We start from the raw sequence: 13,198 nt of genomic DNA on the forward strand, positions 1-13,198 counted from the left end.
TTTGTCTCAGTGGTACCACCAACACTAGAAATAAATGTTGTGCAACCAACAGTAAATGATATAACACTGATGAATATATACACTCAGTGGCCAGTTTATCAGGTACACCCTCCCGTTCATCAAAATGGTTCGCTCCTACAGACATTGAGTCACGTGACCGTGGCTTGCTATATAAAGCAGGCACGCCGGTTCCAGTACGTCCGGCCTCCTGGGCTCTTCACGCACGACAGTGACTAGGTTTTTTTAACATTTTTTTTTACAGAGAATGGTGCGGCAAACAAAAAACACGTTAGGAACAGTGTGTGTGTGTGTGTGTGTGTGTGTGTGCGTACGTGCGTGCGTGCGTGCGTGTGCGTGTGTGTGTGGATCCAGTACGTTGAGAGTAAATAAAGAGCAGTTCAAGCAGAGCTTCGGAAACCTTCACAGTATGACATGTTTATTGTTATCATGATTGATCTCTGTTGGATCTTTAACATCTGGGAGATAAAAGGGATTGCATCCCCGGAAATGACCTTTCGGGAACTTACATTAAAATTGCACTTTAATTGCACTCTAAAACAGCAATGTTTGTTTATATAAAAACAACATCGTTATGATGAAACTTTCGCGGAGGATGTCGATTGAAAGAAAGTGAAAAAATTGAAAAAATGAACAAATCTCTGAATAAATTAAAAAGATATGTTGTACCTTTACAAAGAGAGGACTGACTGAACAATTAAAATCCCTTTTCGCCCATCTGTTTCATTTAGCAGAGAACGAAAACAAATGACAAAATACATAGAAAAATCTTTATCAAATTCCCTCAATCTCCAAACCCAAAACATCAGCTAACCTGTGACTCTGGACAACAGGGTCTTAATTAACAAAAATAAAAATACACATTTTCTTTGCTCAAATTCTCATCACCACACAATACAGAAGACGCCCAGCGAACACACAACCACCACACGACGTTGTCTCAACGTCGCCGTGTTTGCTGTCCCTTCAGGTCTGTAAACTGTGTGACACCGCAGAACAGATGTGTGTTTTTTGTGATAGGGTGAGAGAGGTGGCTGTGGTGGTGCTAGTGGTGACATCACTATAGACATCATTCTCCAAAATGGCGGTAATATAATATTTATAGCGACGCTGGTGCATGACTCAGCGTTACGGTCAGCAGTGGTACCGATCCCATGAGCCTCTCCTGCTAAAGTCAGGAAGTTCTTTGAGAAAGGAAATTCCTCTACCTAATCACCATCTTCAGACAAAGCGGAAGGTAGGTATGATGCCTTTAGAGACACTGATCTAAGGCCAGTTTTGTATTTTACCCCATAATGGTTAAGTAGGATTGGAGTTGGAGGCTGATCCTAGATCTGTGCCTAAGGGGAAGCTTCTACCTGGAGCCCAGACATAAAGGTTATGACCTGGCATCGACCAGCACTTTAAGGTTATTATATGGACTAGGCATTAAGCAATAACGCTGTTACATTGTAGTGCAATATAATACAGAAGCATTTAACCATGTAGATATGTAAATGTCTGTTCTAACATGGATGGGAAACAATGACTGACGGATGGAAGGGGGTTTTACTTTGTAAGCATGCAAACAATACCCAGAACACACTGCTTCCTGCATGTTTGTGGGATGACCCCTTTTCAGGCCCGAAACACCAAATGCTCCCCTCCTTCTAGCACGTGTGTGTCCGCTCCAATAGGTGTCTGACACATTGCTAGACTGGCACATTCTACTTAGTAAAACAGAACAGCACTAAAAGTGTATGTTTGTCTAATTTTGGGGGAAGTGTTATTTTGAGAGATCAGCCAAGTCAAAAGGAAAACTCAGTATGTTGAGTCCTGGTCTTCAGCCACTGTATGTGGCTGGGCTACTGCACTTTCGGCTGACGATGGGGGAGAGGGGGGCATCATAGTAGCAATGTGATACAGCAGGGGTAGGATCAACTTTGACTCCCCCTGCAGAATAAATGGCACATGGTACAGACCAAGACCAACCAATAACACCAGAGAAAATCCGACAACAACATAGTCAAATCAACACACAAACAACCTGGGACTATAAGTCCTTCCACCTTCTGTCCACCTTGTCACACACATGAATAGAAAAATAAGCTCGGCAATACAATTCAATGATTGATATATATATATATATATATATATATATGTGTGTGTGTAAAAAATCATAAAGCAAAAAAACAATACTTTCTCATTCGCTAAGTCTTTTTTACAAACTGTTTACAAAAGAAACAGATTTGAACTACTGTATGAGGCGGTCACATTGACTGAAAAAGCAACATGGAAACATGAGAAACATCTGAGGAAGGGTGCTGTAATCTTCTGTTTGGGTAGCAGGCTGACGCTTATTTTCACGAGTCTTATCCTAGAGGCAGAACTGAGCGATTTCCCCTTAGACCCGCTGGAAAGTCAAAGTTGGCTATATTGGAAAAATCCATGAAAACTAAAATTTGATTTTTGGTCTTACTTCAAGGATAGGATTAGGCATTAGGGTTAGTAGTGTGGTTAAGGTTAGTGTTAATGTTATGACTGAGCCAGCTAGTGACCACTCTGCAGAGATGCCTCCAGAACAACATTCATGAGGAAAAACGCGTTTGGGCTCCTGGGGATGTAGTGTTCGTGTGACTGGCTAAGTTTCCTCAAGTGTGGTTCAGATCATCACAACAACTCAAATCTTTGAAATGGTCATAGTTTGGTGTTAAAAAAACGTTTATTTCTCTTTCTGTGGGTGAATATGTGTGTTATCCCCCTCAGGCAGAGAGATGAGTAGGGAGAGTTAGTTCATAGTGCTGATGACATGTTCATCACCCTGGCAACTCCTTTACATTACACTCACTAGCCATTTAGGTTATGTCGGAAAGATTACCCAGAGTGCACATAGAGCCGTTTGTAGGCTTTTGCCAGGTTTATTCTCTCGCTCTTTTCCCCTCCGGAACTTGAGCTAAACTCTGCCCTTTGCTCTATCTAATGAACCGTTTGATGTGATTGTGTTTGCACTTGATTTTAGCCATGTTTAGGATAAAAGAAGTGAAGTTGGAGGAATACATTTACGAGCATGATGTTAAATGGTCCCTTGGATTATGGTGGTGTTGTTTCTGTTCAAGTCAAGAGGCTCGTATTTGGTTCTGTTCAGTTCTCACTGCTGCAGTCATATCTGTGCTCTCTGTGCTGGTACAAGGAACATTAGTTTTTCCTAGCCACCTGCACTGCTTGCTGTTTTGGGGTTTTAGACTGGGTTTCTGTGCAGCACTTTGTGACATCAGCTGATGTAAGAAGGGCTTTATAAATACATTTTATTGATGAGTTAAGCTCTTCCTAAAGTAGGTAGAGAAAGAGCAAAGAACTATAGTGGTTAGGACTGGAAAATTCTGGAAACGATCCCAAAATTACCAGGTTTTTCATAAATCCCAATTGGATCTTCCAAGTTTCTGGAATTTTCCATCCTTAATAGTGATTACGAGAAGCCTTCTCGTTTGAGCTGAGATCTAAGAAAGAGCATGGTTTTGTTATAGGAAAAGCAGAAATAATATCTAGGTAAGACAACCAAGGGGTTTTGTTTTCAAACCCTCTAGCTGAAGAAGGACAAGTGGCCCTTCCTTGTGTCCTACTCAAAAGGACTTAAGGTTGAAAGGCTATTTCCACAAGGCAGGATATACTACCGTACCGCATAGCCAAACTATTCTCCTGCTCTTCATAGTAGTAGTCTAGTATTTCCTAAGACATATGGTTGTCTGACTGACATCGACCATTCAACTGACACTTTTCTAATACAAAATATAAGTGCCAAAACAAAACAAAATTAAAAACCCTACTTGGAATATTCTCAATGCAGAAATCAATAATACAGTAGGGTTGATTTTTTCAAATGTTATTTCAATAAGCATTACCATGAATTATAATAGGATAAAATATTGAAAACTTCATGAAGAGCATAAACAGTAACGTATGACGAAGGAAAAAAAAAATCATATTTTTTACGATTTTATTTTTTTAAATGTATAAACACTGTACATAAATTACTTTCTCTAAGAGGCTAATATTGATGTACGGATAAGTTTGGAATTTTTCATCTTAATAAAAAAATCCATAAAGATACTGTCTCACATTGTTTTTCAAAAGATTGGTTGGATATGATTCTTTCATTTCATTTCATTGATTAACTTCCTCCATACATACACACACACAAATTGTCTCCATTGTACATACACACACACAAATTGTCTCCATTGTACACACACACACACACACACACACACACACACACACACACACACACACACACACACACACACACACACACACACCCTCCCGATTCCCAAAACGTCCCACTTTGATCTAGTATTGGTAAAGAAGTCACTTGGTGGGCGCCGTTTTGTCCCTTTTAGAAAGAAAAGCAGGAGAACAAGCAAGTGGTTTCAACAAGTGACTGTTTTGACTGTCTTTTGATGCCACCATGGTCCTGCTGCGAACAACAATACTACCCTTTTCAGTACACAAAGGTCAATCAAAGGTCAGTCGTCAGGATGTAGAATCAGATTATAGACGTTGTCCTTTGTAAGAAACCAGAAGGCTTTTTTTCTATTAGTCCAGACGTGTTGTAGTGGTATGCGTATGTAAACACATTTTTTCTTCCTTTTTAAAATATTTTTTCCGAAAGCAAATAGCAGGAAGTCGATTTAAAAAACAACAACTTTTTTTCCTTTCACAAAACTGAGTTCTGACTTTTTTTCCCTCTCTTTTCAAGAGAGTCCACAGTCCATTCAACGCTGTATAGCACGGGACAAACATCTGCGTCAGTTGGAGCCGTCCCACAGTGGTAGTATTAGGTTTAGTTCAGTTTGAGATATTTCTACATTTTACTGTGTTTGTTTCAGCTAGGCGGCGCTAAACACAGCACTAGCCTGGACTTTCCCCCTTTTTAGAGAAAAGAGGGGAGGCGAGGGAGGTTGGGGGGCAGGATTTGGAGGGGGTAGTCTCTTTGGCGGCCAGTGCCGAGGATTCTGTCTGTTACCTCTTCCCTATTTCGCTCTGCCTGAGGAACTGGATGTTGTTAGCGGAGTCTGCTAGCTCGGGGTACTGCTCTATGGAGAGGACGTAGTACCCATCGTAGCCCAGCACCTTCCCTCCGCTCAGCAGCTGCCTCTTCTCCCCCTCCGTCCACAGCCTCACCCCCTCCTCCCCCTCCCTCACCCGTTGTTGCTCCCTGGACCAGGCACTCGCCAACGCCTTCTGCCTGGCCTGCTCCAGAACACGCGCCTTCTCCTCGTCCAGAGTCATGCCGTAACGCACGTGGAGCGCCAGTGCGCCATACTGCAGCTCCACATCGGCGAAGCGCCGAGTCCTGCCGTTCACCACGGTGGTGGACTGGGACACAGTCACGTTGACTCCGTTCTCCAGCGACTTCCTCCCGCTTGTCAGCCTCAGCGCTCCCAGGTCGCTCTCCGGGAGGCTGGTCTTGATGAAGTAGTGCGTGTCGCGTCCCTCCACCGTGAAGTGCAGGTCCTCCAGGTAGAACGCATTGTTGAGGACGGCGGCGACCTTGATGCAGTCCTCGTTGGCGATGTTCAGAGCGTTGGTGACCACACGGCCCTGCGTCACCGCCAACATGACACCCTTACCGATCAGCGACTTGGCGGTGGCGAACCACAGCCAGGGTTTCTCCCGGTTGGAGTGCCGGCGGCTCAGCTGGATCTCCGGCATCCTCTCAAAGGACAGGAAAGCCTTGGCTTGCCGGGTCACTTCCTGTTGCACCCCCGAGATGGACTGAGTCAGAGAAGGGAGAGAAGAGAGGGAGGAGAGAGAGAAACGTCTAAGTTACACAGATATCAAATCAGAACTCTCTCTCCTTAACGAACACTTCTATGGGGTTGTTCAGTTTGTAAAGCCTGTTGTGTTTCTTTACCCACTGGGCACACTGTGGTTAAATCCACGTTGTTTCCACGTCATTTCAATGAAATTATGTTGAATCAACGTAGAATAGATGTTGAATTGACGTCTGTGCCCAGTGGGTGGCTATTCCCCTAGTACTGTGTTATCTCAAGAAAAACAAAATGATTCTCCAAAAAACAAGGGACAATATGAAACCAAATCCCAGCCTGACAGGGTGAAGAAGTGCTCCAGCTTCAGTCATTCAGAGGTTCCCTTTCTTCTAGAAATGTCCAATTTATATGGAGACAAAACACGGAATATTGTTTTAGCAAGAAAAAGGATCACAGGGAGAACTTTGTTAGTTTGTTATGAGAAAAACCCCAACCCCAAGATCCAAGCTTAGTTTTTTTTAAAGAAATATGGGATTGTTGGGTTTGGGAGGAGCAACAGCATAGCTTGTTCATTTCACACAGAGAGAAGAAGAAGAAGCGACAGTCATGGCAACGTAGTTAAACCAATAAGGGACTCATTTGCACTTCAAATACGTGTGTATAATGACTTTATTTAAAGACAAACCAGAGGATGATTCAGCTGCGGTATAATTGGTGTGTATGTGTGTGTGTCTGTGTGTGTGTCTGTGTGTGTGTCTGTGACTTCTCTGTACTTTGTAGCCATGGGTGAACTGTGGACCACCCTGAACGTTGTTTGTCTCTTCTTCCCTGGCAGTGTGTCTTAACAAGCTAAATCAACACGGTGGGTTGGTTGGTCTTCCAGCCAGCTGTGCTGTGAGATTGTGGTCGTAGGTTCAGTTTCTCAGTACAACCACAGTACGGAAATGAGAGTGGAGATAACAAGCTAAGGTTAATAAATCCCAGAGAGAGGTGGAGGGATATGACAGTAGAGATAGGGTAAATAAACTAGACTAGAGGGAGGAAGGCGGAGGCATACGTCATACCGGGATATTGTAATAAACCAGAATGAGGCGGAGGGATATGACAGTGGAGATAGAGGATAAATTAACCCCAGAGAGAGGCAGATAGTACGATACCGGCGATATAGAGTAAGTAAGCGGAAGGGAGGGATAGGGAAGGATGGATGGGTGGAAGGAGGGAGGTAGGAAGGCGGAGGGATACTACATACCGGCAGGTCGTCCCAGAGCTGGCTCTTCTTCATCTCCAGGGACGGCTGTGTGAGGTCAAACTTGGGGATGGGGAACCCGGGGATGGCGTTGTGAAGGTGGAACCCAAACGTCACCAGCCAGATATTGACATCTGTAACCATGGAAAAGTGAATTACATTGTGACCATGCGAGAATAGGCCCCTGAGGGATATTATGTCCCTGATCTCTCTTTTGACGTACATATCAAGACTGTTTCAAGGACAGCTTTTTTCCATCAACGTAACATTGCAAAAATTTGAAACTTTCTGTCCAAAAATGATGCAAATCCATGCATTTGTTACTTCTCGGTTAGACTACTGCAATGCTCTACTTTCCGGCTACCCGGATAAAGCACTAAATACGGCTGCTAGAATCCTGACTATAACAATTTTTAAAAATCATATTACTCCAGTGCTAGCCTCCCTACACTGGCTTCCTGTTAAGGCAAGGGCTGATTTCAAGGTTTTACTGCTAACCTACAAAGCATCACATGGACTTGCTCCTACCTATCTCTCTGATTTGGTCCTGCCGTACATACCTACACGTACGCTACGGTCACAAGACGCAGGCCTCCTAATTGTCCCTAGAATTTCTAAGCAAACAGCTGGAGGCAGGGCTTTCTCCTATAGAGCTCCATTTTTATGGAATGGTCTGCCTACCCATGTAAGAGACGCAAACTCGGTCTCAACCTTTAAGTCTTTACTGAAGACTCATCTCTTTAGTGGGTCATATGATTGAGTGTAGTCTGGCCCAGGAGTGTGAAGGTGAACGGAAAGGCTCTGGAGCAACGAAACGCCCTTGCAGTCTCTGCCTGGCCGGTTCCCCTCTTTCCACTGGGATTCTCTGCCTCTAACCCCATGAGTCACTGGCTTACTGGTGCTCTTTCATGCAGTCCCTAGGAGGGGTGCGTCACTTGAGTGGGTTGAGTCACTGATGTGATCTTCCTGTCTGGGTTGGCGCCCCCCCTTGGGTTGTGCCGTGGCGGAGATCTTTGTGGGCTATACTCTGCCTTGTCTCAGGATGGTAAGTTGGTGGTTGAAGATATCCCTCTAGTGGTGTGGGGGCTGTGCTTTGGCAAAGTGGGTGGGGTTATATCCTTCCTGTTTAGCACTGTCCGGGGGTATCTTCGGATGGGGCCACAGTGTCTCTTGACCCCTCCTGTCTCAGCCTCCAGTATTTATGCTGCAGTAGTTTATGTGTCGGGGGGCTAGGGTCAGTTTGTTATATCTGGAGTACTTCTCCTGTCTTATCCGGTGTCCTGTGTGAATTTAAGTATGCTCCCTCTAATTCTCTCTTTCTTTCTCTCTCTCGGAGGGCCTGAGCCCTAGGACCATGCCTCAGGACTACCGGGCATGATGACTCCTTGCTGTCCCCAGTCCACCTGAACGTGCTGCTGCTCCAGTTTCAACTGTTCTGCCTGCGGCTATGGAATCCTGACCTGTTCACCGGAAGTGCTACCTGTCCAAGACCTGCTGTTTTTAACTCTCTAGAGACAGCAGGAGTGGTAGAGATACTTTTAATGATCGGCTATGAAAAGCCAACTGACATTTACTCCTGAGGTGCTGACTTGCTACATCCTCGACAACTACTGTGATTATTATTATTTGACCATGCTGGTCATTTATGAACATTTGAACATCTTGGCCATGTTCTGTTATAATCTCCACCCGGCACAACCAGAAGAGGACTGGCCAGCCCTCATAGCCTGGTTCCTCTCTAGGTTTCTTCCTAGGTTTTGGCCTTTCTAGGGAGTTTTTCCTAGCCACCGTGCTTCTACACTGCATTGCTTGCTGTTTGGGGTTTTAGGCTGGGTTTCTGTACAGCACTTTGAGATATCAGCTGATGTACGAAGGGCTATATAAATACATTTGATTTGATTTGATGTCCCAATGTTTCAGATTAGGATAGGACAAACTGGAATGTCCCGAGGGGAAAATAGTAATTTCGAGTCATACCTTTCATGTTTAGCCAGAACTATAATCATGTGGAAAGGGTAACTGCTGAAAACAATAGCAATATCATGGTGATGCATAGCAATGAGGTGATATGCCACCGCTAGACAATTATTAAAGTTCACAGCCATAAAATATTCATACTAATAGTCTATTCACAATAGACTGTTTATCTATGGTCATCATGCAATGACAACGTGTCCCTACTGTATTGCCATAACAGGCCTTACCGTTCTACATGGCAAGGTGCCAGACAAATATAATGAGACCATGGTTCTGTGCATTGCAGTACATTGGTTTGTATCTGCTTGGCTAAGCTATAGGGAGTAAATCAGAGTGCATTATAGGTCGCATCACAGCCTCTTATCTGTGATGTACTCCATTTGTGACATACTCGTTCTTCTATAAACCATCAGGAAGGTTCATGTCTTACATAAAGCTACAAGCAGTCAACTAGAGTGAATTCACCGTCTCCCACCTGTGACGTACTCCTTGACCTCGTGAACTTTGCTGACAGGGTTGTTGTTCCGGAACATGTACAGGTTGAACGGCGCCGGGTCTTTCCCGACTCTCGTCCACGTCCCGATGTCTGGGGTGGTCCAGCGCCCTGCCGGGATGTCATAGTCCCGGTCCCCGAAATGCAGCAGGCGCGTCAAAGGATCGTAGAGACCCCCGTGGAAGCCGATCACCAGGACAAAGTCAGGGTTGGAGTCGAAGTAGACCTCGCCGTAGGCTGTGTACTGCACCTGGAAAAGAATCATGAAACACATTGAATAACGATCACCTCGCTGGATATGTAGATTTACATACTTTTAGATTTAGACTAGCTTTTATTCGATTTAATCCTAACAACACATAGAGGATCGGGGACTGTACATGAGGCCTTTCCAACTGGTCTGAAACCTTACCTGCTTCAGAAGAAGCCCATTACTACTGAACACTGCTAGAGGGGTTCCGGTGTTGTCACAGGCGATATAGAACTCCTCTCCGCTACTGATCTCCATGGCGAAGAGGTGTCCCTGCAGGTCGTAGTAGAGAGACGTGATCTCTGAGCTGCTGTGGTTGTAGACGTGAGTGATCCTGGTCGGGTAGTTCAGGTCTGCATAGAAGAACTGCAGGTGCTGGCCTAGGCTGGTTCTGGAGGCCACACGGCGGCCCAACCCGTCATAGCGGTACTGGATGGTCCAACTGTTGGGGGAGGGAGGGAGGGAGGGAGGGAGGGAGGGAGGGAGGGAGAGAGATTTTACAATTAGGAAACATTACAGAGTATTAATAGCAGTGAAGGATGAATTATTTGAAGCAATTTAGACATTTAAAACATACAATAATTATCAGCAAACAACACAATACAAATTAAATCCAAGTTGGGTGTATGTTTACAGTGGGGTATGGATGGTACAGTCCGGTACGGTCACCAATCGTCCAACTAACCTGTTGCCTTTGCTGTAGACGCGTTCCAGAAGGCCCTTGGAGTTGTACTCAAAGATCTCAGCTCCTCTCTGTCTCAGGAACCCGTCATCGTCCAACCGGTACTGGACGTCCCCGAGCCGCGTGATGCGGTCTCGGAGGTCGTAGCGTAGCGGGGTGAGCCGGGCGCTGTTACCCGGGTTGAGCAGGTGGAGGTTGCCGTTCAGGTCGTAGTTGTAGCGCCACATCATCTTCTCGTTGAGGTAGACCGTCTGGAGCTGACCGTCCACGTCGTACTCGTAACCATACTTGGTCGTGTTGGCGAACGGTCCGATCTTGATCTCGCGTTTGGTTACCCGGCCCATGTTGTCATACTGGATGGTGATCCAGTACATGAGGGATCTGAAGATCTCGTACTGGATCTCCTTGATCCGCCCATGGACGTCGAAGTGCTTGGTGTAGGTCATGACGGCCGTGGAGATGATCTGGTTGATGTCGTAGTAGATCACACCGAACTTTCCGAATTGTTCCACCTTCAAATCAAATCAAACTTTATTTAATTAAAGAGCATTTAAATCACAAACACTCTTTTAGTAAAATAATGAAATGTGTGAGAGAAAAAAAGCGAATAAAGATATAAATAAAATGATGTCTACATACATTTTTGGACTTTTAAATGAACTAAATATAGACATTTGGCCAGCAGGGATGTCCTTGTCCAATCGCGTACTTGCGACTCCTGTGGCGGGCCAGGCGCAGTGCACGCTGACACGGTTGCCAGGTGCATGGTGTTTCTTCCGACACATTGGTGCGGCTGGCTTCCGGGTTAAGTGGACAGACATTGTGTCAAGAAGCAGCGCGGTTTGGTTAGGTTGTGTTTCGGAGGATGAACGGGCCTCACCCAAGTCCGTACGGGTGTTGCAGTGATGAGAAAAGACTGTAACTACTAATTGAATATCACGAAATTGGAGAGAGAAAGGGATAATAAAATACATTTAAAAAAAATAAGGTTTTAGACGAAATTGAAGAACCTCACCTTCCCGGAGATGTCGTCAAACTGGTAGAGGTCGATGGGCAGCGGCGTCTCGTTGATGACAGCCTGCATGCTGGTGACCCGGAAGCTGTTGTCGTAGGTATAATCAAACCGTGCGTTCACCATGCCGTCCTCACTGAACCGGAAGATCTGCCGGTCCACCAACGGTCCAATCTGCCGGTACCGGATGGAACAGATGAACCCTTCGCTCTGGAGGTTCACTGTCTTCAGCACACCGGCTGTCTCGTCGTAGGTGAAGCTAACCCTCGTTGAATCATACAAGATCTCCGCCATTTTGTTCTGTCGTCGGTACTTGTAGAGAATTCTACGACCTGTTGATGTAGAAGTGGGCGGTTATTCTGTGTACAACACCAACATCAATTCCTAGCAATATTTGTTGAATGGCAATACAGTTTCAGGTGAAGTTTGCCTAAACTTTCTGAAAATGTTCTCTTTTTTTTGTGATAATAAAAAATAAAAAATGTACTTGATGACAGACGAGACAAGGACGTTAGACACACTCAACACACAACACAACCGTAGCAGCTCTGACAGTTGTCTGACCTGTCCCTAGGTGGGCCACTCTGAGGAGCTGTCCGTCTTCGCTGTAGTCGACGGTGACCGAGGCGTTGCTCTCCGGGGGGTTGTAAATGTTGCGATAGTAGCCCAGGGAGCGGATGGTCTGCATGGTGTGACGGGCCACCGAAGGCATGGTGACAGCAGACAGGCGGTCCAACAGGTCGTAGTCAAAGATGTACTGACGCTGGCTGTGGAGCAGGAGCACCATGGACTGGAGGGAGGAGGACGGAGGTGGAGGGAGAGTGATGGGAGAAAAGGAAGAGAGAAGAAGAAAGGAGAATGAGGGATGGGAGAGGAATGGGAAAAAAGGAAGAGAGAAGAAGAAAGGAGAATGAGGGATGGGAGAGGAATGGGAGAAAAGGAAGAGAGAAGAAGAAAGGAGAATAAGGGATGGGAGAGGAATGGGAGAAAAGGAAGAGAGAAGAAGAAAGGAGAATGAGGGAAGGGAGAGGAATGGGAGAAAGGGAAGAGAGAAGAAGAAAGGAGAATGAGGGAAGGGAGAGGAATGGGAGAAAGGGAAGAGAGAAGAAGAAAGGAGAATAAGGGATGGGAGAGGAATGGGAGAAAAGGAAGAGAGAAGAAGAAAGGAGAATGAGGGAAGGGAGAGGAATGGGAGAAAGGGAAGAGAGAAGAAGAAAGGAGAATGAGGGAAGGGAGAGGAATGGGAGAAAAGGAAGAGAGAAGAAGAAAGGAGAATGAGGGAAGGGAGAGGAATGGGAGAAAGGGAAGAGAGAAGAAGAAAGGAGAATGAGGGAAGGGAGAGGAATGGGAGAAAGGGAAGAGAGAAGAAGAAAGGAGAATGAGGGAAGGGAGAGGAATGGGAGAAAGGGAAGAGAGAAGAAGAAAGGAGAATGAGGGAAGGGAGAGGAATGGGAGAAAGGGAAGAGAGAAGAAGAAAGGAGAATGAGGGAAGGGAGAGGAATGGGAGAAAGGGAAGAGAGAAGAAGAAAGGAGAATGAGGGAAGGGAGAGGAATGGGAGAAAGGGAAGAGAGAAGAAGAAAGGAGAATGAGGGAAGGGAAAGGAATGGGAGAAAGGGAAGAGAGAAGAAGAAAGGAGAATGAGGGAAGGGAGAGGAATGGGAGAAAGGGAAGAGAGAAGAAGAAAGGAGAATGAGGGAAGGGAGAGGAATGGGAGAAAGGGAAGAGAGAAGAAGAAAGGAGAATGAGGGAAGGGAGAGGAATGGGAGAAA

At 45.5% G+C, this 13,198-nt stretch overlaps 1 protein-coding gene across 11 annotated transcripts in view; it reads right to left on the minus strand.

The window, feature by feature from the left end:
- Positions 1–409: 409 nt before the first annotated feature.
- LOC110533185 (teneurin-3) overlaps positions 410–13,198 on the minus strand; it is a 410,089-nt gene continuing 397,300 nt past the window's right edge. For all 11 annotated transcript variants that reach the window (XM_036933606.1, XM_036933607.1, XM_036933605.1 and 8 more), the window contains 7 exons: positions 11,993–12,218; positions 11,432–11,760; positions 10,420–10,928; positions 9,897–10,176; positions 9,467–9,734; positions 7,018–7,148; positions 410–5,772 (listed from right to left, as the gene is read on the minus strand). In XM_036933606.1, the coding sequence (XP_036789501.1) occupies positions 5,017–5,772; positions 7,018–7,148; positions 9,467–9,734; positions 9,897–10,176; positions 10,420–10,928; positions 11,432–11,760; positions 11,993–12,218 (2,499 nt within the window). In that variant the 3' untranslated portion in view covers positions 410–5,016. The remainder of the gene's footprint in view (positions 5,773–7,017; positions 7,149–9,466; positions 9,735–9,896; positions 10,177–10,419; positions 10,929–11,431; positions 11,761–11,992; positions 12,219–13,198) is intronic.

Source organism: Oncorhynchus mykiss, chromosome 10, assembly GCF_013265735.2.
Source record: "Oncorhynchus mykiss isolate Arlee chromosome 10, USDA_OmykA_1.1, whole genome shotgun sequence".
NCBI lineage: Eukaryota > Metazoa > Chordata > Actinopteri > Salmoniformes > Salmonidae > Oncorhynchus > Oncorhynchus mykiss.